This window comes from Cyprinodon tularosa, unplaced genomic scaffold (assembly GCF_016077235.1).
Source record: "Cyprinodon tularosa strain WSP-4 unplaced genomic scaffold, ASM1607723v1 ctg756, whole genome shotgun sequence".
NCBI classification, from domain to species: domain Eukaryota; kingdom Metazoa; phylum Chordata; class Actinopteri; order Cyprinodontiformes; family Cyprinodontidae; genus Cyprinodon; species Cyprinodon tularosa.
In genome coordinates, this window is record NW_024039514.1 from 170,296 (window position 1) to 193,461 (window position 23,166).

Here is a 23,166-nt window from a genome sequence, read left to right on the forward strand (position 1 = left end):
ATGTCGGATGCTGCTGCCAAGGAAAAGGCAGGAATCACTATAGCAACATGTGAGTCCTGATGGCGATTTGGGGAGAAGCTGCAGTGAAAGCTTTTCTATTAAAAAAAAGCAAACATTAAATCTCAGCTTTTGATGCGGCCATGAAATGAGTCACAAACAGAACAAATGTCAACATTTAGTGTAAATCTTTTTATTTGAAATCTTTCAGATTACTGAGATTAACAGCTGTTAATCTGGATCTAAGTCAATATTTCTTAAATATTAGTGTTTAATCCCCCCCCCAAACTACCAGTAAACATCAGAAATGAGGAATGACTTTTAAAACATCGCAGGAAGATAAAATCCAAGTTAAACAGAAAATATTTACTAAATTCCTACAAAAACTTTACAGCTTTACAGTGAACGTGATGAGTTTTTGTCCTTTCAAGTCAAACAGTAAAGATCCCCAACATCTGACATGAAGAGTTCCCGGTGTGCCCCAGGGGGCAGCCGTCGCTCACAGCCTGATGGCGAACATTCCCTGGGTCAGCTGGAGGCGAAACAGGCGACAGTTGGCGATGCGTAGGCTGGCGCAGACTGTTTTGGAGAGGTCGGAGCCAAACATGGGTGTGGTTCGGTGCCACGTCCCCGTGCTGCGGCGAAACTCTCGGATGTAGTCAAAGCTCGTCCCTGCAAACACAGCAAAGCCTGGGTTAAGAAGGCCACCATCCAGGACGGCCGTGGAGAACCGTGGGCTGTCCTTTTACCCACCCGTGTCCAGGTCCCCCACTACGTAAATGCTGGCTCCGATGGGAACGGCCCCGTAGACAAAAGATGAGCTGGCTTGGATGCACAGGCTCTGGTCATCTAGGAACATCCACCTGAAGCACAGAACCTCATGACTTCAGAATGCAAACACAAACATCAGAAGTGACGCCTGGTTTCTGAGAGACAGTGAATGGCTGAATGTAGCAGGTTCAGGCCATTTACCATGAACCCATTATCAACGCAGGGTTACAGGCCTCAAGGGCTTTCCAGGGTCAGTTTCCTCAAATACAAGGAGGTGGCATCGACCTCAGAGAATGGTATCAATTTAAACAGTTTAATACAAAACAGATAAAAATGTAAAGAATTTGTTTGATCAGAGTCGATCGAAGAAACTGGATTCGAAGTAAAACCTTATTCTGACCCAAATGTGGATCCAGCAGCTGACAGTTCATCAACCTTTACAGCAGACTGATCAATCCCTGGCCTTTGGTTCAAGACCTACAACTTGGAGAAACCACCAAAGTCTCTTCTGTTCATTAACCTTTTACCTGTTCACAACCTTTTGGCTCGTCTCCTTGAATCGCGCCAGCAGGGACGACTTAAACTGCTTTTATTGATGCCCTTTACTTTAACATTAAAATCTTCTGGATATGTTCAGCAGAGGGCCAACAGCAAGTAGAACTAAAAGGACTAAAGGTCAATATCAGAACTCTGGAGAGCTTCAGTACATGAGGAGGAGATCCAGTCCTTTGACTGAGACTGCAAGGAGATGGAACAACTCAGGTCAGGTAGGGTTGCTACCTGACCTGAGTTTGATCCCCTGAATCAAGACCCCCCCCAATATCTGCTTTCTAACTGGAACAAATCAACAAAACGGTTCAGACCAGGGCTGCACGGCGGCGCAGTTTGTAGCACTGCCCATTCCTGGCTTTCTGCATGGAGTTTTCGTGCGCGGGTTATCTCCCGGTACTGCAGCTTCCTCCCACAATCCAAAAACATGACTGCTAGGTTTATTAGATTGTCCTTAGGGTTGGGAGTGTGTCTCTGCGATGGACTGTAACCTGTCCAGGATGGACCCTGCCTTTCTCCCAGACTGCTGATGATAGGAAGCACGAGAAGATGGATGGATGGTTTAGACCACTCAAACCAATAACCAGTCCTCCGTCCAGGTTTCAGGGTCCCCCTGTTAGAGCTGATAGAAACACATCAAACAGAAGTTGGCTGAAATATTCAAAGTCGGACCTTCTCATCTCATCATGGTAGAACTCAGACTTGCAGGTCATCATCTGTCTTTGCGTGGGGTTCTCGCTCTCCTGGCTTCTGACACCGCCGAACACATAGAGCTCCTGTCCAACACCACAGGCCACCGACCCGAACCTGGACAGGAAGACAGACAACATGAACAACTGCTTGCTTTCCTAAGAAAACTAGAAACACAGATCTTAGTTTCTCTTCATTGGCTTTTTGGTTTCGTAGGAAACCGGTGGCTCCAGACTGGTTTTCAGGCCTGTTTTTGACTGTAAGGCTTTGGTGGAAAGGCAGCCCGGCAGAGAACCAGTCCAAAATTCTCAACTTTAGTTTCCTAGTTTTGAAACTTCTCATCATGATGCAGAGGGGGAAAAAATATATAAACATAGAGTATAAACATCTGAGAACATCCTGTTAAACAGTCGGCCATCGGATAGGCAAACAGTCACTAACAGTCACCAAAAAGTCACCAGTCACCAAACAGCCAGCTACAGTAAAACAGTCAGCAAAGAGCCACCTACAGTCAATCAGTAACCAAGCAACCACTAAACAGTCACTAATCAGCCACCTTAAGTAAACCAGTCACCAAAAATCAGTTGCCAAACACCCACCTACAGTCAAACAGCCAATACACAAACATCTACAGTTAGTCACCAACAGTCACTAAACAGCCATCTACGGTGAAATTCACTGAACAGTCACCAAGCCACTAAACAGGCACTAATCACCCACCAATAGTAAAAGAGTCACCAAACAGCACTAAGTCACCAAACATACACCTACAGTCAAACAGTCACTAAACAGTCACCAAACAGCCACAAGTCACCAAACATACAACTACAGTCAAACAGTTACTAAACAGTCACCAAACATACACATACAGTCAAACAGTCACTAAAAAGCCACAAGTTACCAAACATACACCTACAGTCAAAGAGTCACTAAAAAGCCACAAGTTACCAAACATACACATACAGTCAAACAGTCACTAAACAGTCACCAAAAAGCCACAAGTCACCAAACATACACATACAGTCAAACAGTCACTAAACAGTCACCAAAAAGCCACAAGTCACCAAACATACACATACAGTCAAACAGTCACTAAAAAGCCACAAGTCACCAAACATACAACTACAGTCAAACAGTTACTAAACAGTCACCAAACATACACATACAGTCAAACAGTCACTAAACAGTCACCAAAAAGCCACAAGTTATCAAACATACACCTACAGTCAAACAGTCACTAAAAAGCCACAAGTTACCAAACATACACCTACAGTCAAACAGTCATTAAAAACAGTCAACAAAAAGCCATCCAAAGTCAAACAGTCACCGGACAGTAAAACAGTCACCTACAGTCAAACAGTCACTAAACAGTCACCAAACAGCCACAAGTCACCAAACATACAACTACAGTCAAACAGTCACTAAACAGTCACCAAACTTACACCTACAGTCAAACAGTCACTAAACAGTCACCAAACTTACACCTACAGTCAAACAGTCACTAAACAGTCACCAAACAGCCACAAGTCACCAAACATACAACTACAGTCAAACAGTCACTAAACAGTCACCAAACTTACACCTACAGTCAAACAGTCACTAAACAGTCACCAAACAGCCACAAGTCACCAAACATACACCTACAGTCAAACAGTTACTAAACAGTCACCAAACATACACCTACAGTCAAACAGTCACTAAACAGTCCCCAAACATACACCTACAGTCAAACAGTCACTAAACAGTCACCAAACAGCCACAAGTCATCAAACATACACCTACAGTCAAACAGTTACTAAACAGTCACCAAACATACACCTACAGTCAAACAGTCACTAAACAGTCACCAAACATACACCTACAGTCAAACAGTCACTAAACAGTCACCAAACAGCCACAAGTCACCAAACATACACCTACAGTCAAACAGTTACTAAACAGTCACCAAACATACACATACAGTCAAACAGTCACTAAAAAGCCACAAGTTACCAAACATACACCTACAGTCAAACAGTCACTAAACAGTCACCAAACAGCCACAAGTCACCAAACATACACCTACAGTCAAACAGTCACTAAAAAGCCACAAGTTACCAAACATACACCTACAGTCAAACGTCACTAAAAAGCCACAAGTTACCAAACATACACATACAGTCAAACAGTCACTAAACAGTCACCAAAAAGCCACAAGTCACCAAACATACACATACAGTCAAACAGTCACTAAAAAGCCACAAGTCACCAAACATACAACTACAGTCAAACAGTTACTAAACAGTCACCAAACATACACATACAGTCAAACAGTCACTAAACAGTGCCCAAAAAGCCACAAGTTACCAAACATACACCTACAGTCAAACAGTCACTAAAAAGCCACAAGTTACCAAACATACACCTACAGTCAAACAGTCATTAAAAACAGTCAACAAAAAGCCATCCAAAGTCAAACAGTCACCGGACAGTAAAACAGTCACCTACAGTCAAACAGTCACTAAACAGTCACCAAACAGCCACAAGTCACCAAACATACAACTACAGTCAAACAGTCACTAAACAGTCACCAAACTTACACCTACAGTCAAACAGTCACTAAACAGTCATCAAACAGCCACAAGTCACCAAACATACAACTACAGTCAAACAGTCACTAAACAGTCACCAAACTTACACCTACAGTCAAACAGTCACTAAACAGTCACCAAACAGCCACAAGTCACCAAACATACACCTACAGTCAAACAGTTACTAAACAGTCACCAAACATACACCTACAGTCAAACAGTCACTAAACAGTCCCCAAACATACACCTACAGCCAAACAGTCACTAAACAGTCACCAAACAGCCACAAGTCATCAAACATACACCTACAGTCAAACAGTTACTAAACAGTCACCAAACATACACCTACAGTCAAACAGTCACTAAACAGTCACCAAACATACACCTACAGTCAAACAGTCACTAAACAGTCACCAAACAGCCACAAGTCACCAAACATACACCTACAGTCAAACAGTTACTAAACAGTCACCAAACATACACATACAGTCAAACAGTCACTAAAAAGCCACAAGTTACCAAACATACACCTACAGTCAAACAGTCACTAAACAGTCACCAAACAGCCACAAGTCACCAAACATACACCTACAGTCAAACAGTCACTAAACAGTCACCAAACAGCCACAAGTCACCAAACATACAACTACAGTCAAACAGTTACTAAACAGTCACCAAACATACACATACAGTCAAACAGTCACTAAAAAGCCACAAGTTACCAAACATACACCTACAGTCAAACTGTCACTAAAAAGCCACAAGTTACCAAACATACACATACAGTCAAACAGTCACTAAACAGTCACCAAAAAGCCACAAGTCACCAAACATACACCTACAGTCAAACAGTCACTAAAAAGCCACAAGTCACCAAACATACAACTACAGTCAAACAGTTACTAAACAGTCACCAAACATACACATACAGTCAAACAGTCACTAAACAGTCACCAAAAAGCCACAAGTTACCAAACATACACCTACAGTCAAACAGTCACTAAAAAGCCACAAGTTACCAAACATACACCTACAGTCAAACAGTCATTAAAAACAGTCAACAAAAAGCCATCCAAAGTCAAACAGTCACCGGACAGTAAAACAGTCACCTACAGTCAAACAGTCACTAAACAGTCACCAAACAGCCACAAGTCACCAAACATACAACTACAGTCAAACAGTCACTAAACAGTCACCAAACTTACACCTACAGTCAAACAGTCACTAAACAGTCACCCAACAGCCACAAGTCACCAAACATACAACTACAGTCAAACAGTCACTAAACAGTCACCAAACTTACACCTACAGTCAAACAGTCACTAAACAGTCACCAAACAGCCACAAGTCACCAAACATACACCTACAGTCAAACAGTTACTAAACAGTCACCAAACATACACCTACAGTCAAACAGTCACTAAACAGTCCCCAAACATATACCTACAGTCAAACAGTCACTAAACAGTCACCAAACAGCCACAAGTCACCAAACATACACCTACAGTCAAACAGTTACTAAACAGTCACCAAACATACACCTACAGTCAAACAGTCACTAAACAGTCACCAAACATACACCTACAGTCAAACAGTCACTAAACAGTCACCAAACAGCCACAAGTCACCAAACATACACCTACAGTCAAACAGTTACTAAACAGTCACCAAACATACACCTACAGTCAAACAGTCACTAAACAGTCACCAAACATACACCTACAGTCAAACAGTCACTAAACAGTCACCAAACAGCCACAAGTCACCAAACATACACCTACAGTCAAACAGTTACTAAACAGTCACCAAACATACACCTACAGTCAAACAGTCACTAAACAGTCACCAAACAGCCACAAGTCACCAAACATACACCTACAGTCAAACAGTCACTAAACAGTCACCAAACAGCCACAAGTCAACAAACATACACCTACAGTCAAACAGTTACTAAACAGTCACCAAACATACAACTACAGTCAAACAGTCACTAAACAGTCAACAGTCTTTAAGCAGTCACTAGTAAGGTTTGGGCCATTGGACGAGTACCGACGTTAGACTCAACCTTTCAACTATGGTTTTTTTCTTTGTTGGACCTGTGGGTTAAAAAAAAATATATAATAAAATCATACATTTTAAAATTGCAGTTTTAATGGTACACACTAACTCCTTCAGAAAGGAAGAACTGATCCAGACCAGAGACTAGCTGTTTTTTTTTTTTTACATCTGAACCAGGTTAAACAAACTCGGACTTAAATCCTCCGCTCTGAATTGTCCTAGCCTAAATTTGGAAACTCTGAGTTTTCAGTTTCATAAAAGCTGCTGTGAGTTAGTTTAATCAACTCTAAGTAGATCCACTCAGAGTTGAACGTGTGAGTAACAAGCATGAAAAGCCATTATCCATGGAGCATGCATTTGATGAGTCACCATGACAACAGGAAGTGGCAATTTCACCCCCTGGAACTAAAGAATTTAATGCAGGACTGAAAAAAAAGAAGAATGTGTTTAAAAGACAGAAAAACAACGCTACAGTTGCAAAGGAGAGGAAGATGGCGAAGGAGAAGATAGTTGCTCCAGTTAATGTGTACATTTATATGAAGTGCTCTATGGCATTTCACATTTATCAGCTTGACTATGTATCTATGATATCTGAAATACATTTCTTCAAAGTCAAAATAATACAAATGCTGAACAATAAAAATAGGAATATGGAGATCTAAAGACATGCAGAATGTTTATTCTAGATGTGAAGAATGTCATTTTGTTTGACATGGTCATTTTGACAAGGACATTTGTTTTATTTTTTTAGCAGCTGCTTCTGATGTTATGATCGCAAAAAAAAATGGTTGTTATTAGCGGTTATCACCGCCACAGAATGGCTTCAGATTGTGCCAGTAGGCTCAGTAGGTTGGTATCACTAATCCTAATCATAAATAGGTCCATAAGTGGGCCGGTGTAGAGGGAAAAATGCCAGGGCCGAAAATCGTTCCCAGTCCGAGCCTGATGGCGACACTGACAGCTGGGTTCGTTCAATCTGCCAGGACCCTTCGGCTGGAGGCAGGAAGTGCTGCTCCACTGGCTGAAGTCTTCCCATGAGCCCGAACCTGGGACCTGACGTGTGTCACAAACCCTGCAAAGTGTGACTTCACTCTATCATGTGTCAGGGTTGCTCAAACCAAAATCAAAACTTACCCGTGTGGGATTGTGACAGCCAACCTGGCAGCTGGTTTTATTTCCTGTTGAGAAACTCAGGGCCGCAGCATTTCCATGCGGTTTCTGTTCATGTGTCGCCTGATGGATCATGCTCTTACCGTCTCTCCTTCAGGGGACACAGGCCCGTCCACTGCTGGGTTTTTGGATCAAAGCTTTCCACCGAGTCAAACAGCTTTCCATAGGAGCCCCCTCCAATGGCGTAGATCTTCTTGTTCATTGAGGCGTAGCAGCCCACCTGAAGGCAACAGATAAACACAAAATCCTTCACAGCAGCAGTATTTCTCGTTCCTTATTGGTCTGAATAAGACATTTCAGATCAAATAGAACAGGAGTTAGCACAGAACGTAGTTTCACGTCTAAGGACAGGACAATGACGGCGGTGGAGGAGGAAAGCTTCGCACTAATCTGTTCTAGATTCACCAGATAGAAAAGTTTTGCTCCTGATGAGAAGCCAGACTGGAGCAGTCACCTGTTCCTCCTCGGTTCCTCACCTGTTCCTTACTTTATAGGTCCAGTTCAATCAGATCATCCAGTAGACATTGGATTAAATCAACAGCAATCCTTTACATCTAGCCAATATCTTTGATTTGGATTCATCAAATATTTACTAAACACACCAAATATCAAATTAATTTCTAATTATTGACGAGCTGCTTCTTGAAGTCAGTTCCTGTTCCTGCAGAACAAATGCTAAACTGCAGAAATCAACAGAAATTTCTACTTAATAATAATAATAATCGGGTCTTTAGGGTTTCCCACTGATTTATTCGCAGATGGGAAAGTATTGGTCTGAGTCTGATCAGGAACCAGGTTGATATGAAGTCTAGCAGGCAGATTTTCCTGATGTCCCATCTTTTTCTGATGTTCCACCAATGACCGAGGAGGTTCTGTCTATTTTCAATGTTTTTAAATTTAGTTTCTTTACTGTAAACACGTTTGTAAATGGATCTAAGGTGGTAAAATTATTAGATGTGGCTTTTAATTTCCTCTTTTATATCAAAGGAAACTTTCAGTCCAGGATGTTCAGCTGCTGCTTGAATGTTTCCAAGGAGGTTTGGCGCCTCCTGCTGGTTATATGTGGATAGAATAGAGCTGATCTACTCTGTGCCTACTCCTCGGGCCGTCGACCAATTATCAGATGCATCCCACCTGTGATCCCTCCTCCTGCAGAGCTGTCAGCATCAAACCACGAAAATAAACGTGAATATATATATATATATATATATATATATATATATATATATATATATATATATATATATATATATTAAAGGAATCTTCACCAGCATATATATTTAAGAGATTTAACAATATCTGGGTTTACATGAAAAGGCTGGCTGGATTTTTCTTTATGTGACACGCCTTATAGTTCACACCTTCATTCATTTAAAGAACTTTGATTTTATATTTTGGTATTTGCAGTTTGATTGTCTGATTCCAGCTGCCATTAAATCAAAACACCTGGTCGGCCAGATCAATCTAGGGTCCTGCCCATTCTGATGATATCATAATACGGCAACACCACTAGGACAAACTGGACTGCTCCCCAGTAATGGGAAGAAGTGTCCTTTAAGCTCCTGCTGAGGACAACCTGAAAAAAAAAGTTCTCCAAGAACCTTTAACACTTCTGCTCTGGTTATATTATTTTTTCCAAAGCCTGGAAGCATCTCTGGTTCTGGTTCTGTTCACGTTCTAAAGCCTGTAAACATCTCCGTTCTGGTTCTGTTCACGTTCTAAAGCATGGAAGCATCTCCGTTCTGGTTCTGTTCATGTTCTAAAGCCTGTAAACATCTCCGTTCTGGTTCTGTTCACGTTCTAAACCCTGTAAACATCTCCGTTCTGGTTCTGTCCACGTTCTAAACCCTGGAAGCATCTCCGTTCTGGTTCTGTTCACGTTCTAAAGCCTGTAAACATCTCCGTTCTGGTTCTGTCCACGTTCTAAACCCTGGAAGCATCTCCGTTCTGGTTCTGTTCACGTTCTAAAGCCTGGAAGCATCTCCGTTCTGGTTCTGTTCATGTTCTAAACCCTGGAAGCATCTCCGTTCTGGTTCTGTTCACGTTCTAAAGCCTGGAAGCATCTCCGTTCTGGTTCTGTTCACGTTCTAAACCCTGTAAACATCTCCGTTCTGGTTCTGTCCACGTTCTAAACCCTGGAAGCATCTCCGTTCTGGTTCTGTTCACGTTCTAAAGCCTGTAAACATCTCCGTTCTGGTTCTGTTCACGTTCTAAACCCTGTAAACATCTCCGTTCTGGTTCTGTCCACGTTCTAAAGCCTGGAAGCATCTCCGTTCTGGCTCTGTCCACGTTCTAAAGCCTGTAAACATCTCCGTTCTGGTTCTGTTCACGTTCTAAAGCCTGTAAACATCTCCGTTCTGGTTCTGTTCACGTTCTAAAGCCTGTAAACATCTCCGTTCTGGTTCTGTTCACGTTCTAAAGCCTGTAAACATCTCCGTTCTGGTTATGTTCACGTTATAAAGCCTGTAAACATCTCCGTTCTGGTTCTGTTCACGTTCTAAAGCCTGGAAGCATCTCCGTTCTGGTTCTGTTCACGTTCTAAAGCCTGGAAGCATCTCCGTTCTGGTTCTGTTCACGTTCTAAAGCCTGTAAACATCTCCGTTCTGGTTCTGTTCACGTTCTAAAGCCTGGAAGCATCTCCGTTCTGGTTCTGTTCACGTTCTAAAGCCTGTAAACATCTCCGTTCTGGTTCTGTTCACGTTCTAAAGCCTGTAAACATCTCCGTTTTGGTTCTGTTCACGTTCTAAAGCCTGTAAACATCTCCGTTCTGGTTCTGTTCACGTTCTAAAGCCTGTAAACATCTCCGTTTTGGTTCTGTTCACGTTCTAAAGCCTGTAAACATCTCCGTTTTGGTTCTGTTCACGTTCTAAAGCCTGTAAACATCTCAGTTCTGGTTCTGTTCACGTTCTAAAGCCTGTAAACATCTCAGTTCTGGTTCTGTTCACGTTCTAAAGCCTGTAAACATCTCAGTTCTGGTTCTGTTCACGTTCTAAAGCCTGGAAGCATCTCCGTTCTGGTTCTGTTCACGTTCTAAAGCCTGGAAGCATCTCCGTTCTGGTTCTGTTCACGTTCTAAAGCCTGTAAATATCTCCGTTCTGGTTCTGTTCACGTTCTAAAGCCTGGAAGCATCTCCGTTCTGGTTCTGTTCACGTTCTAAAGCCTGGAAGCATCTCCGTTCTGGTTCTGTTCACGTTCTAAAGCCTGGAAGCATCTCCGTTCCGGTTCTGTTCACGTTCTAAAGCCTGGAAGCATCTCCGTTCCGGTTCTGTCCACGTTCTAAAGCCTGAAAGCATCTCCGTTCCGGTTCTGTTCACGTTCTAAAGCCTGGAAGCATCTCCGTTCCGGTTCTGTCCACGTTCTAAAGCCTGTAAACATCTCCGTTCTGGTTCTGTTCATGTTCTAAAGCCTGTAAACATCTCAGTTCTGGTTCTGTTCACGTTCTAAACCCTGTAAACATCTCCGTTCTGGTTCTGTCCACGTTCTAAAGCCTGTAAACATCTCCGTTCTGGTTCTGTTCACGTTCTAAAGCCTGGAAGCATCTCCGTTCTGGTTCTGTTCACGTTCTAAAGCCTGTAAACATCTCCGTTCTGGTTCTGTTCACGTTCTAAAGCCTGGAAACATCTCCGTTCTGGTTCTGTTCACGTTCTAAAGCCTGGAAGCATCTCCGTTCTGGTTCTGTTCACGTTCTAAAGCCTGTAAACATCTCTGTTCTGGTTCTGTTCACGTTCTAAAGCCTGGAAGCATCTCTGTTCTGGTTCTGTTCACGTTCTAAAGCCTGTAAACATCTCCGTTCTGGTTCTGTTCATGTTCTAAAGCCTGTAAACATCTCCGTTCTGGTTCTGTTCACGTTCTAAAGCCTGTAAACATCTCCGTTTTGGTTCTGTTCACGTTCTAAAGCCTGTAAACATCTCCGTTCTGGTTCTGTTCACGTTCTAAAGCCTGTAAACATCCCAGTTCTGGTTCTGTTCACGTTCTAAAGCCTGGAAGCATCTCCGTTCTGGTTCTGTTCACGTTCTAAAGCCTGTAAACATCTCCGTTCTGGTTCTGTTCACGTTCTAAAGCCTGGAAACATCTCCGTTCTGGTTCTGTTCACGTTCTAAAGCCTGTAAACATCTCCGTTCTGGTTCTGTTCACGTTCTAAAGCCTGGAAGCATCTCCGTTCTGGTTCTGTTCACGTTCTAAAGCCTGTAAACATCTCCGTTCTGGTTCTGTTCACGTTCTAAAGCCTGGAAGCCTCTCCGTTCTGGTTCTATTCACGTTCTAAAGCCTGTAAACATCTCCGTTCTGGTTCTGTTCACGTTCTAAAGCCTGGAAGCCTCTCCGTTCTGGTTCTATTCACGTTCTAAAGCCTGGAAACATCTCCGTTCTGGTTCTGTTCACGTTCTAAAGCCTGTAAACATCTCCGTTCTGGTTCTGTCCACGTTCTAAAGCCTGGAAGCATCTCCGTTCTGGTTCTGTTCACGTTCTAAAGCCTGTAAACATCTCCGTTCTGGTTCTGTTCACGTTCTAAAGCCTGGAAGCCTCTCCGTTCTGGTTCTATTCACGTTCTAAAGCCTGGAAACATCTCCGTTCTGGTTCTGTTCACGTTCTAAAGCCTGTAAACATCTCCGTTCTGGTTCTGTCCACGTTCTAAAGCCTGGAAGCATCTCCGTTCTGGTTCTGTTCACGTTCTAAAGCCTGTAAACATCTCCGTTCTGGTTCTGTTCACGTTCTTAATTAAAGGGACACAAATTCAACACGGAATTGAAAAAATTTTGCAATGGAAACCAACCTACTGTATTAAAATCCTAAAGCATTCAGCTAATTTGCAGGGAGAGTGTTTGCCTAGTGGTTAGAGCAGTGCATTTGTGCTCTGAGAAGGCAGTAAGTATCCGGTTCGATCCCCACAGACCTCCCCTCTGGGTTCCTGAGCAAAACCCTTAATCCCACTCTGCTCCCCGGGCGCTGCACAATCACAGCCCACTGCTCTCAAAGGGGATGGGTCAAATTTTTCCCCATTTTGGGACAATGAAGGGATTAAAAATTTTGGTTAAAGGTTTCAAAGTGGCCTAGTCAAAGCACAGTCCTCAGTGTGAGGAACTGAGCCAGTTAGCCTGAATGGACCCTGTTCTGCCATTACCTTCCGGATCATCGTCATGCTTGTCTGCATCTTCCAGGTGCTGAAATGTGGGTCAAAAACCTCCACAGAGGTCAGCTCTGCATCCTCGCTCTCCCCTCCCAGAACGTAGATCAGCCCGTCCAGCTCCACCACGCCAAAGTTCTGGCGAGGCTTTGAACACCAAACAGGAAACAAACACATGTTTTTACCAGAACATGGGAGCAGATATAAGTCCACCAATGCTGCCACCTTGTGGCGGCAGAAGGAGGCGACCGGTACCTGCAGCATTGGGGGAATGGGGCTCCAGGAGTTGGAGTCTGGGTCGTATTTCTCTCCACTGTCCAGAACCGTTTTGTTTTCATCTGTCCCCCCCATCACGAACAGGAACCCCTCTAGCAGACAGAGAGAGCGCCATTAACCCGCCGCTCCGCTCCCACACACACCCCCCTCCCGCAGCTGATTCAGGACTGACCAGCAGCGACCACCCCGTGGCCGACTCGAGCTACACTCATCTCCTTCAGTTCGATCCACTTCCTCCTGTGGGTGTCGTACAGCGGGCACATGCAGCGGGTCGACGCCGTGGGCTTCCTGGTTCTGTTCAGAACGACAGTGGGGTCAGATGAACGCCCTCTGGTTTCTGAACACATTAAAAGCTTGGACAAAGAAACTGTCTGCCCACAGGACAGCAGCCGCCCGACCCAACGGAGCCCAGACCGGACCGAGCCAGGATATCTGCAGCAGACAGACGGCCATCATGGATCCTTAGCGAGGTTAGGGTTATTTCTGGGAGGTCAAGTGGAAGGAAAAGGGTCGTCTTTAAAAACTGAGAAGTCAGCAGGGATGACTGAATAAAATAAATACTGAAGGTCTAAATGAAGCATTTCTTCAGTTTTTGATGACAGTCTAATCTGCTTTGAGGCTCCTGGTGGTCCGGTATGTTCTCCTCCCCCCACAGTTCTGATAGCAGCTGACCAGTTACTAACCAGTTACTAACCTTCGATCTTCTCCTCCTACAATCACAATACACTCAGAGTAACCTCTGGGTTTGAAGGTGGTCAGCATGGCCTCGCCTTGTGGTGGACGGTCGGTCATAACCTTCTGACAGAACTCCCTGATCACCTCCCTCATGAGAGGCTCTCCCATGGTCTGATTAGGAGACAAAAACAACAACTTTAAAGACTTCATCATCAGAGTTTCTGATTTCTAGGTCATGCACCACTTGGACCTCATCAGAACATCAGAACACCTTCAAATTACTGAGGTTCTGAAGGTGGAAACCAAAACACAAACTTAAGATGACATCTGAAAATTGGGGTGGCTGCTACTGGGTCGGCTCCAGGCCCACTTTAGGGTGGACCCGCCCCACTAAAGGCCTTTGACCCACTTAACTGATCCAGATCTGAGCGCATCTTGGTTCTTTTTTTTCTTTCACTTTTTGCAAAGCTGCACGAAGCTCTTTGAGCCCATTGGACAGGAAAGCCCTGTGCTGGGCCTAAGATCTTAACTAACCTGTCATTTAACTTACCTCTGGATTAACTAACCTATGGGTTTAATAACCCACACGTTAACTAGCCCCCACATTAACCAAACCAAAAGGTTAACCAGCCCACGGGGTAACTAACCCCCAGGGAAACTAACCCCCAGTTTAACTAATACTCAGATTAACTAACCCACGTGTTAACCAAACCCACATGTTAACTAACCCCAAGATTAACTAACCCATGGGTTAATAACCAACAGGTTAACTACCCCCCACATTAACCAAACCAAAATTTTAACCAACCCACAGGGTAACTAACCCCCCAGGGAAACCCCCAGTTTAACTAACACTCAGATTAACTAACCCACATGTTAACCAAACCATAGGGTAACAAACCCCATGTTTACTAACCCAAAGATTAACTAACCCATGGGTTAAATAGCCCACAGGTTAACTGGGCACCAGGTTAACTAAACCTCAGAATAACCAACCAAAATGTTAACCAACCCGCATTGTAACATTGTAACTAACCTCCAGGGAAACTAACTCCCAGTTTAACTAACCCCAAGATTAACTAACTCATGGGTTAAATAACCCCCAGGTTAACTAACCCCAGATGAACCAACCCACAGGGTAACTAACACTCAGATTAACTAACCCATATGTCCACTAAACCCCCCAAGATTAAGTAACCCATGGGTTAAATTGCCCCCAGTTTAACTAACCTCAGATTAACCAACCAAAAGTTAACCAACCCATAGGGTAACTAACCCCTGATTAACTAACCTACAGGTTAACCAACCAGCAGAGAGAACTGAGCTGTAGCATGCTGGCAGCAGCGTTGCTAAGCAACAGAGGGTGGACCAGGTGTGACCTCACTTCCTGGTTCACTACTACTGTAAACATAAGCTTCCAGCAGCTGGGTCGGACCGGGCCTGGTATTCACACCAGAGGTTCTGCCCATCGGGTCCAAACTGGATTAGCTTGATTTTAATCACAGTTGAGGAGGTTTAGACTTAAGGAGGAACTGAACTCTGGTCCATTTAATGAGGAGCAGAGGCGGCTTCAGGGTCCAGGCTGAGTGTCCTCTGTCCAACAGGACAGATACACCATTAACACCAGCAGCGGTCTGAAAGGTTCTTTGGGTCTAAATGTGAGACACACTGGAATGTAGATCTACTCAAAGCTGCAGAGGAAGACAACAGAAGATGGACATCATAATTTGAACATGAACAATGAAGCACCTGATCTCTCAGGTAGCTCTGGTCCAACCCCTCCATCCACACGGCCGACATCACTTCCTTCATGTGGACCTGCAGACACAGGAAGACCTGGTTTAACGTTCAGGACACGGACATAGACTGAGGTTCCTACCCAGAGAGACACGTCCACTAAACCCAGAGAGACACGTCCACTAAACCCAGAGAGACGCACGTCCACTAAACCCAGAGAGACACGTCCACTAAACCCAGAGAGACGCACGTCCACTAAACCCAGAGGCGCACGTCCACTAAACCCAGAGACGCACGTCCACTAAACCCAGAGACGCACGTCCACTAAACCCAGAGAGACACGTCCACTAAACCCAGAGAGACACGTCCACTAAACCCAGAGGCGCACGTCCACTAAACCCAGAGAGACACGTCCACTAAACCCAGAGAGACGCACGTCCACTAAACCCAGAGAGACACGTCCACTAAACCCAGAGAGACGCACGTCCACTAAACCCAGAGAGACACGTCCACTAAACCCAGAGAGACACGTCCACTAAACCCAGAGGCGCACGTCCACTAAACCCAGAGACGCACGTCCACTAAACCCAGAGAGACGCACGTCCACTAAACCAGAGAGACGCACGTCCACTAAACCCAGAGAGACGCACGTCCACTAAACCCAGAGAGACGCACGTCCACTAAACCCAAAGAGAAGCACGTCCACTAAACCCAGAGAGACGCACGTCCACTAAACCCAGAGAGACGCACGTCCACTAAACCAGAGAGACGCACGTCCACTAAACCCAGAGACGCACGTCCACTAAACCCAGAGACGCACGTCCACTAAACCCAGAGACGCACGTCCACTAAACCCAGAGGCGCACGTCCACTAAACCCAGAGACGCACGTCCACTAAACCCAGAGAGACGCACGTCCACTAAACCAGAGAGACGCACGTCCACTAAACCCAGAGAGACGCACGTCCACTAAACCCAGAGAGACGCACGTCCACTAAACGCAAAGAGAAGCACGTCCACTAAACCCAGAGAGACGCACGTCCACTAAACCCAGAGAGACGCACGTCCACTAAACCAGAGAGACGCACGTCCACTAAACCCAGAGAGACGCACGTCCACTAAACCCAGAGACGCACGTCCACTAAACCCAGAGGCGCAGGTCCACTAAACCCAGAGACGCACGTCCACTAAACCCAGAGGCGCACGTCCACTAAACCCAGAGACGCACGTCCACTAAACCCAGAGAGACGCACGTCCACTAAACCCAGAGAGACGCACGTCCACTAAACCCAGAGAGACGCACGTCCACTAAACCAGAGAGACGCACGTCCACTAAACCCAGAGAGACGCACGTCCACTAAACCCAGAGACGCACGTCCACTAAACCCAGAGGCGCACGTCCACTAAACCCAGAGACGCACGTCCACTAAACCCAGAGAGACGCACGTCCACTAAACCCAGAGAGACGCACGTCCACTAAACCAGAGAGACGCACGTCCACTAAACCCAGAGACGCACGTCCACTAAACCCAGAGAGACGCACGTCCACTAAACCCAGAGAGACGCACGTCCACTAAACCCAGAGACGCACATCCACTAAACCCCGAGAGACGCACGTCCACTAAACCCAGAGAGACGCACGTCCACTAAACCCAGAGACGCACATCCACTAAACCCAGAGAGACGCACGTCCACTAAACCCAGAGAGACGCACGTCCACTAAACCCAGAGACGCACATCCACTAAACCCAGAGAGACGCACGTCCACTAAACCCAGAGACGCACGTCCACTAAACCCAGAGAGACGCACGTCCACTAAACCCAGTGAGACGCACGTCCACTAAACCCAGTGAGACGCACGTCCACTAAACCAGAGAGACACACATCCACTAAACCCAGAGAGACGCACGTCCACTAAACCCAGTGAGACGCACGTCCACTAAACCAGAGAGACACACATCCACTAAACCCAGAGAGATGCACATCCACTAAACCAGAGAGACACACATCCACTAAACCCAGTGAGACGCACGTCCACTAATCCAGAGAGACACACATCCACTAAACCCAGTGAGACGCACGTCCACTAAACCCAGTGAGACGCACGTCCACTAAACCAGAGAGACACACATCCACTAAACCCAGAGAGATGCACATCCACTAAACCCAGAGAGACGCACGTCCACTAAACCCAGAGAGACGCACGTCCACTAAACCAGAGAGACACACATCCACTAAACCCAGTGAGACGCACGTCCACTAAACCCAGTGAGACGCACGTCCACTAAACCAGAGAGACACACATCCACTAAACCCAGAGAGATGCACATCCACTAAACCCAGAGAGACGCACGTCCACTAAACCAGAGAGACACACATCCACTAAACCCAGAGAGATGCACATCCACTAAACCCAGAGAGACACGCACGTAGGGATGGGAATCGAAAACCGGTTCCTGTTCAGAACCGGTTCCGTATTTTCCGATTCCATGGCATCGTTTGGCAGCTCGCTGAACGATTCTTTTTTCGATTCCCGCAGCACCAGAGCCTAGAGCGCCGGCTCTGGGGAGCACGACTTACGTCACGTTTTTTACGTAAGTTACGCAAGTTACGCAAGTTGGAAGAACTATTCGAGGAGGAAGACAACGAGCTGCGGTCACTTTGTGAATCAAAGCCCCGTCTTTCCTTAGCCCAGAGGGTAGATCAGGAAATCCAGCTCTATAAAAGCTTGCCCTCCATCCCCTGCAGGGATAGCGCCACACTGTGGTGGTGGAACAAGCAAGATGTGCTGCCCTTGCTATCTGGACTGGCTGAAAACTACCTCCACCCCATCTGAGAGGGTGTTCTCCACGGCTGGAGACACCTTAAGCGCTGAAAGATCCTGTATCCTTCCAGAAAAAGCATATATGCTCATCTTTCTGCAAAAGAACTGTTAATTTTCCCTACTACTGTTTTATAATTAGTATTTTTTGTTATTTAAATTAGGTTATTATCCTATCATTTGTTATTAGACATTGTTGGTTATTAAGTTTGTTCTTGTATTAATTTTTCATTTAAACACAGATGTTACTCCAGTTTCACATTTCCTGTGGACATCTTGATCTTGTTGAGTTTGTAACATTGTGCAATAGTTAATTAAACAAAGTTGATGCTGATAATCAAACTGTTTGTTCTCCTTTTCCCCCCAAATTGGAATCGAAAAAAGAATCGATAAAGAATCGAATCGTTTCATAGAATCGAAAAGGGAATCGGAATCGTGAAAATCTTTTCAATTCCCAACTCTACACGCACGTCCACTAAACCCAAAAAGACACATTCACTAAACCCGAAGAGACGTACGTCCACTAAACCCAGAGAGACACCTCCACTAGACCCAGAGAGACACGTCCACTAAACCCAGAGACATGTCCACTGAACCCAGAGAGACACCTCCACTAGACCCAGAGAGACACCTCCACTAGACCCAGAGAGACACGTCCACTAAACCCAGAGACATGTCCACTGAACCCAGAGAGACACCTCCACTAGACCCAGAGAGACACCTCCACTAGACCCAGAGAGACACGTCCACTAAACCCAGAGACATGTCCACTGAACCCTGAGAGACACCTCCACTAGACCCAGAGAGACACGTCCACTAAACCCAGAGACATGTCCACTGAACCCAGAGAGACACCTCCACTAGACCCAGAGAGACACGTCCACTAGACCCAGAGAGACACGTCCACTAAACCCAGAGACATGTCCACTGAACCCAGAGAGACACCTCCACTAGACCCAGAGAGACACGTCCACTAAACCCAGAGAGACACCTCCACTAAACCCAAAAAGACACATTCACTAAACCCGAAGAGACGTACGTCCACTAAACCCAGAGAGACACCTCCACTAGACCCAGAGAGACACGTCCACTAAACCCAGAGACATGTCCACTGAACCCAGAGAGACACCTCCACTAGACCCAGAGAGACACCTCCACTAGACCCAGAGAGACACGTCCACTAAACCCAGAGACATGTCCACTGAACCCAGAGAGACACCTCCACTAGACCCAGAGAGACAAGTCCACTAAACCCAGAGACATGTCCACTGAACCCAGAGAGACACCTCCACTAGACCCAGAGAGACAAGTCCACTAAACCCAGAGACATGTCCACTGAACCCAGAGAGACACCTCCACTAGACCCAGAGAGACACGTCCACTAAACCCAGAGACATGTCCACTGAACCCAGAGAGACACCTCCACTAGACCCAGAGAGACACGTCCACTAAACCCAGAGACATGTCCACTGAACCCAGAGAGACACCTCCACTAGACCCAGAGAGACAAGTCCACTAAACCCAGAGACATGTCCACTGAACCCAGAGAGACACCTCCACTAGACCCAGAGAGACACGTCCACTAAACCCAGAGACATGTCCACTGAACCCAGAGAGACACCTCCACTAGACCCAGAGAGACAAGTCCACTAAACCCAGAGACATGTCCACTGAACCCAGAGAGACACCTCCACTAGACCCAGAGAGACACGTCCACTAAACCCAGAGACATGTCCACTGAACCCAGAGAGACACCTCCACTAGACCCAGAGAGACAAGTCCACTAAACCCAGAGACATGTCCACTGAACCCAGAGAGACACCTCCACTAGACCCAGAGAGACACCTCCACTAGACCCAGAGAGACACGTCCACTAAACCCAGAGACATGTCCACTGAACCCAGAGAGACACCTCCACTAGACCCAGAGAGACACGTCCACTAAACCCAGAGACATGTCCACTGAACCCTGAGAGACACCTCCACTAGACCCAGAGAGACACGTCCACTAAACCCAGAGACATGTCCACTGAACCCAGAGAGACACCTCCACTAGACCCAGAGAGACACCTCCACTAGACCCAGAGAGACACGTCCACTAAACCCAGAGACATGTCCACTGAACCCTGAGAGACACCTCCACTAGACCCAGAGAGACACCTCCACTAGACCCAGAGAGACACGTCCACTAAACCCAGAGACATGTCCACTGAACCCTGAGAGACACCTCCACTAGACCCTGAGAGACACCTCCACTAGACCCAGAGAGACACGTCCACTAAACCCAGAGACATGTCCACTGAACCCTGAGAGACACCTCCACTAGACCCAGAGAGACACGTCCACTAAACCCAGAGACATGTCCACTGAACCCAGAGAGACATGTCCACTGAACCCAGAGAGACATGTCCACTGAACCCAGAGAGACATGTCCACTGAACCCAGAGAGACACGTCCACTAAACCCAGAGACATGTCCACTGAACCCAGAGAGACATGTCCACTGAACCCAGAGAGACATGTCCACTGAACCCAGAGAGACATGTCCACTGAACCCAGAGACATGTCCACTGAACCCAGAGAGACATGTCCACTGAACCCAGAGACATGTCCACTGAACCCAGAGAGACATGTCCACTGAACCCAGAGACATGTCCACTGAACCCAGAGACCTGTTGTTTATTTTTATTCTAAATGAATCAACACTCTCCGTTTGTGCACGCCCCTATTAACAGACACGCCCCCTCTCATCAGACACGCCCCCTCTCTTTAGACACGCCCCCTCTGCCTTCTGATCCGATGACCTTTGACCAGAGCTTCAGACTCACCCGGCGGTTGTCCGTGTCATGGCTGAACCATCGCACCACCGCCTCTAGAACGTGCTTCTCGTTGCCTACGTTGAGCTTCTCCATGCTCAGCACCTCACACAGTCGGTTGTGGGGCAGCTCCCTGAACTCCTCGGTGAGCGCCACGTCACGGAAGTGGGTCTGCAGGAAGTCAGTGGCGACGTAGTGGACGTGCTGGAGGTTGTAAAGCAGCGAGAAGAGGCGGATGCCGATACAGTTCTCTGCTGTGATGCAACTCTCCAGGAATTGGCAGCAAAGGGACTTCAGATCGGTCATGAGGAGCAGGTCGGACGCCTGCACCACGTCCTGAATGGTTTCTTCGCTCAAGATGATCTGCAAGAGAAAAACAAGGTGCTCAGTTTTGCACATTGATGATTACAGTTAAAACACAAAGTGGTCTCCAGATGACGTGTGGAGGCGCTCCTGAAGCTCAGCAGTTCAGTCAGAGGATCTCAGACTAACTGTAGAATCTTCTTTTTCTTCCAAACCTCTCTTGTGTTTGTAGCTTTTGTGCCTTTTTTCCTTTCCACTAACTTTCCATTAACATAATTGGGTAAAGCCCTCTGGAAAGCCCTGACCTTCTTGAGGACTTTTTAGGTTTCAGTCACCCTCTGCTCCTGTCAGCTGTCTTCATCAGGACAGTGTGGGATTAACCCAAACACCTAAGGCCCTTTCTTCTTGGCTTTATTTCTGCTTTGTCAAACCAAAGGAAACCACTGCTGAAGCCTCACCTCCCCGCTGAAGATGTAGTCCAGGATCTGTTTCATGACGCTCATGGAGACTCCCTGTAACTCAATCCTATAGGTTGACCCATCTTCTTTGGGAGGGTTGTAGTTCAGCTTGGTTCTGACAGAAAACAAATGACATCAGAATGTGTCACAACATGCAAGTAGAAGTAAAGTGAACACACCCTTCCTGCTTCAACCCAGCAGGTCTGACCTGATGTAGGGGCTGGCTGCAGCCAGGATGTTCTTCTGCACCGGCAGCTCCTCTCCATCCACAACAAGCACCGCATCGTGGAAGCTTTGCTCTTGCCAGAACGACCGGAGAACTCTGAGCAGCTTCTGCGAGTGCTGCGGATCAGAGACCGTGAGACCCGGATCACTGGATGCGGAGCTCGACATGTCGGGACCTGGGACTGCTGTCTGCAGAAGCAGACAAACTGCATCTCAGAATTGATCCATATTAAAATTAACAATTGTATAAAGAACAAACGATGAGCCGATCGTTGTGTTAAAGCGTGACGATTAATGCTAACGAAGATTAGTTATGTGAAACCGTCGCTGGTAGCTGCGGCAGGCTGCTCCGCCTTAAAGTAGACGGTTTTTAAACAAGGTCTGGCAGGAAAAACTAGGTTAAACCCAGCAAAACAAAAGAGCAGCAAAACTACTGACAGGCAAGATAAACGGCTCAGACAGCGATGATTAAAGGTGAACCTGTCATGGTGGATCAATCAAGAGTTATTGATTCTAAGGTCTTACCTTCAGTTTGCAGAGTGTTTGAGGTGTTTTATGGCACAGGGTGTGCAACAAACTGCACCCAGGACACAACACTCAATGTTGAGGCGACGCCAGAGGCATGGGTCACATGGTGCGTTCAGGAACGTAAGACCAAACTATAGAACTAAACATCTCATATATATATATATATATATATATATATATATATATATATATATATATATATATATATATATATATATATATATATATATATATATATATATATATATATCCGTGAACGTCTCAGAGCTCAGGTACTGTCCAAATGTTCCAGCAGTAAAAAACTCTTCACGAGCTTAATTTATTCAGACACCATTTAGAGAAACATTTACAGTCAACATGTTTCTGTTTATTTAATTAATTTTATTTAGTTTGGGATTAATAT

The 23,166-nt window shown here is 45.8% G+C and overlaps 1 protein-coding gene across 1 annotated transcript; it reads right to left on the minus strand.

The window, feature by feature from the left end:
- Window positions 1-170: 170 nt before the first annotated feature.
- On the minus strand, window positions 171-22,902 carry gan (gigaxonin). Its single transcript, XM_038270228.1, has 13 exons — window positions 22,761-22,902; window positions 22,219-22,424; window positions 22,011-22,125; window positions 21,262-21,612; window positions 15,628-15,696; window positions 13,898-14,049; window positions 13,376-13,497; window positions 13,183-13,295; window positions 12,925-13,074; window positions 7,889-8,025; window positions 1,990-2,124; window positions 751-860; window positions 171-669 (listed from the first exon to the last, which is right to left on the minus strand). The coding sequence occupies exons 2-13, from the start codon at window positions 22,401-22,403 to the stop codon at window positions 497-499; spliced, it is 1,812 nt and encodes a 603-aa protein (XP_038126156.1). The 5' UTR covers window positions 22,404-22,424; window positions 22,761-22,902; the 3' UTR covers window positions 171-496.
- Window positions 22,903-23,166: the final 264 nt, after the last annotated feature.

Coding starts and splice junctions, on each gene's coding strand:
- gan (XM_038270228.1), bottom strand. CDS start 22,403: ATGTCGAGCTCCGCATCCAGTGATCCGGGTCTCACGGTCTCTGATCCG. Junction 21,613..22,010: donor ACTACATCTTCAGCGGGGAG/GTGAGGCTTCAG, acceptor TTTCTCTTGCAG/ATCATCTTGAGCGAAGAAAC. Junction 13,498..13,897: donor GTAGGAGGAGAAGATCGAAG/GTTAGTAACTGG, acceptor CGTTCTGAACAG/AACCAGGAAGCCCACGGCGT.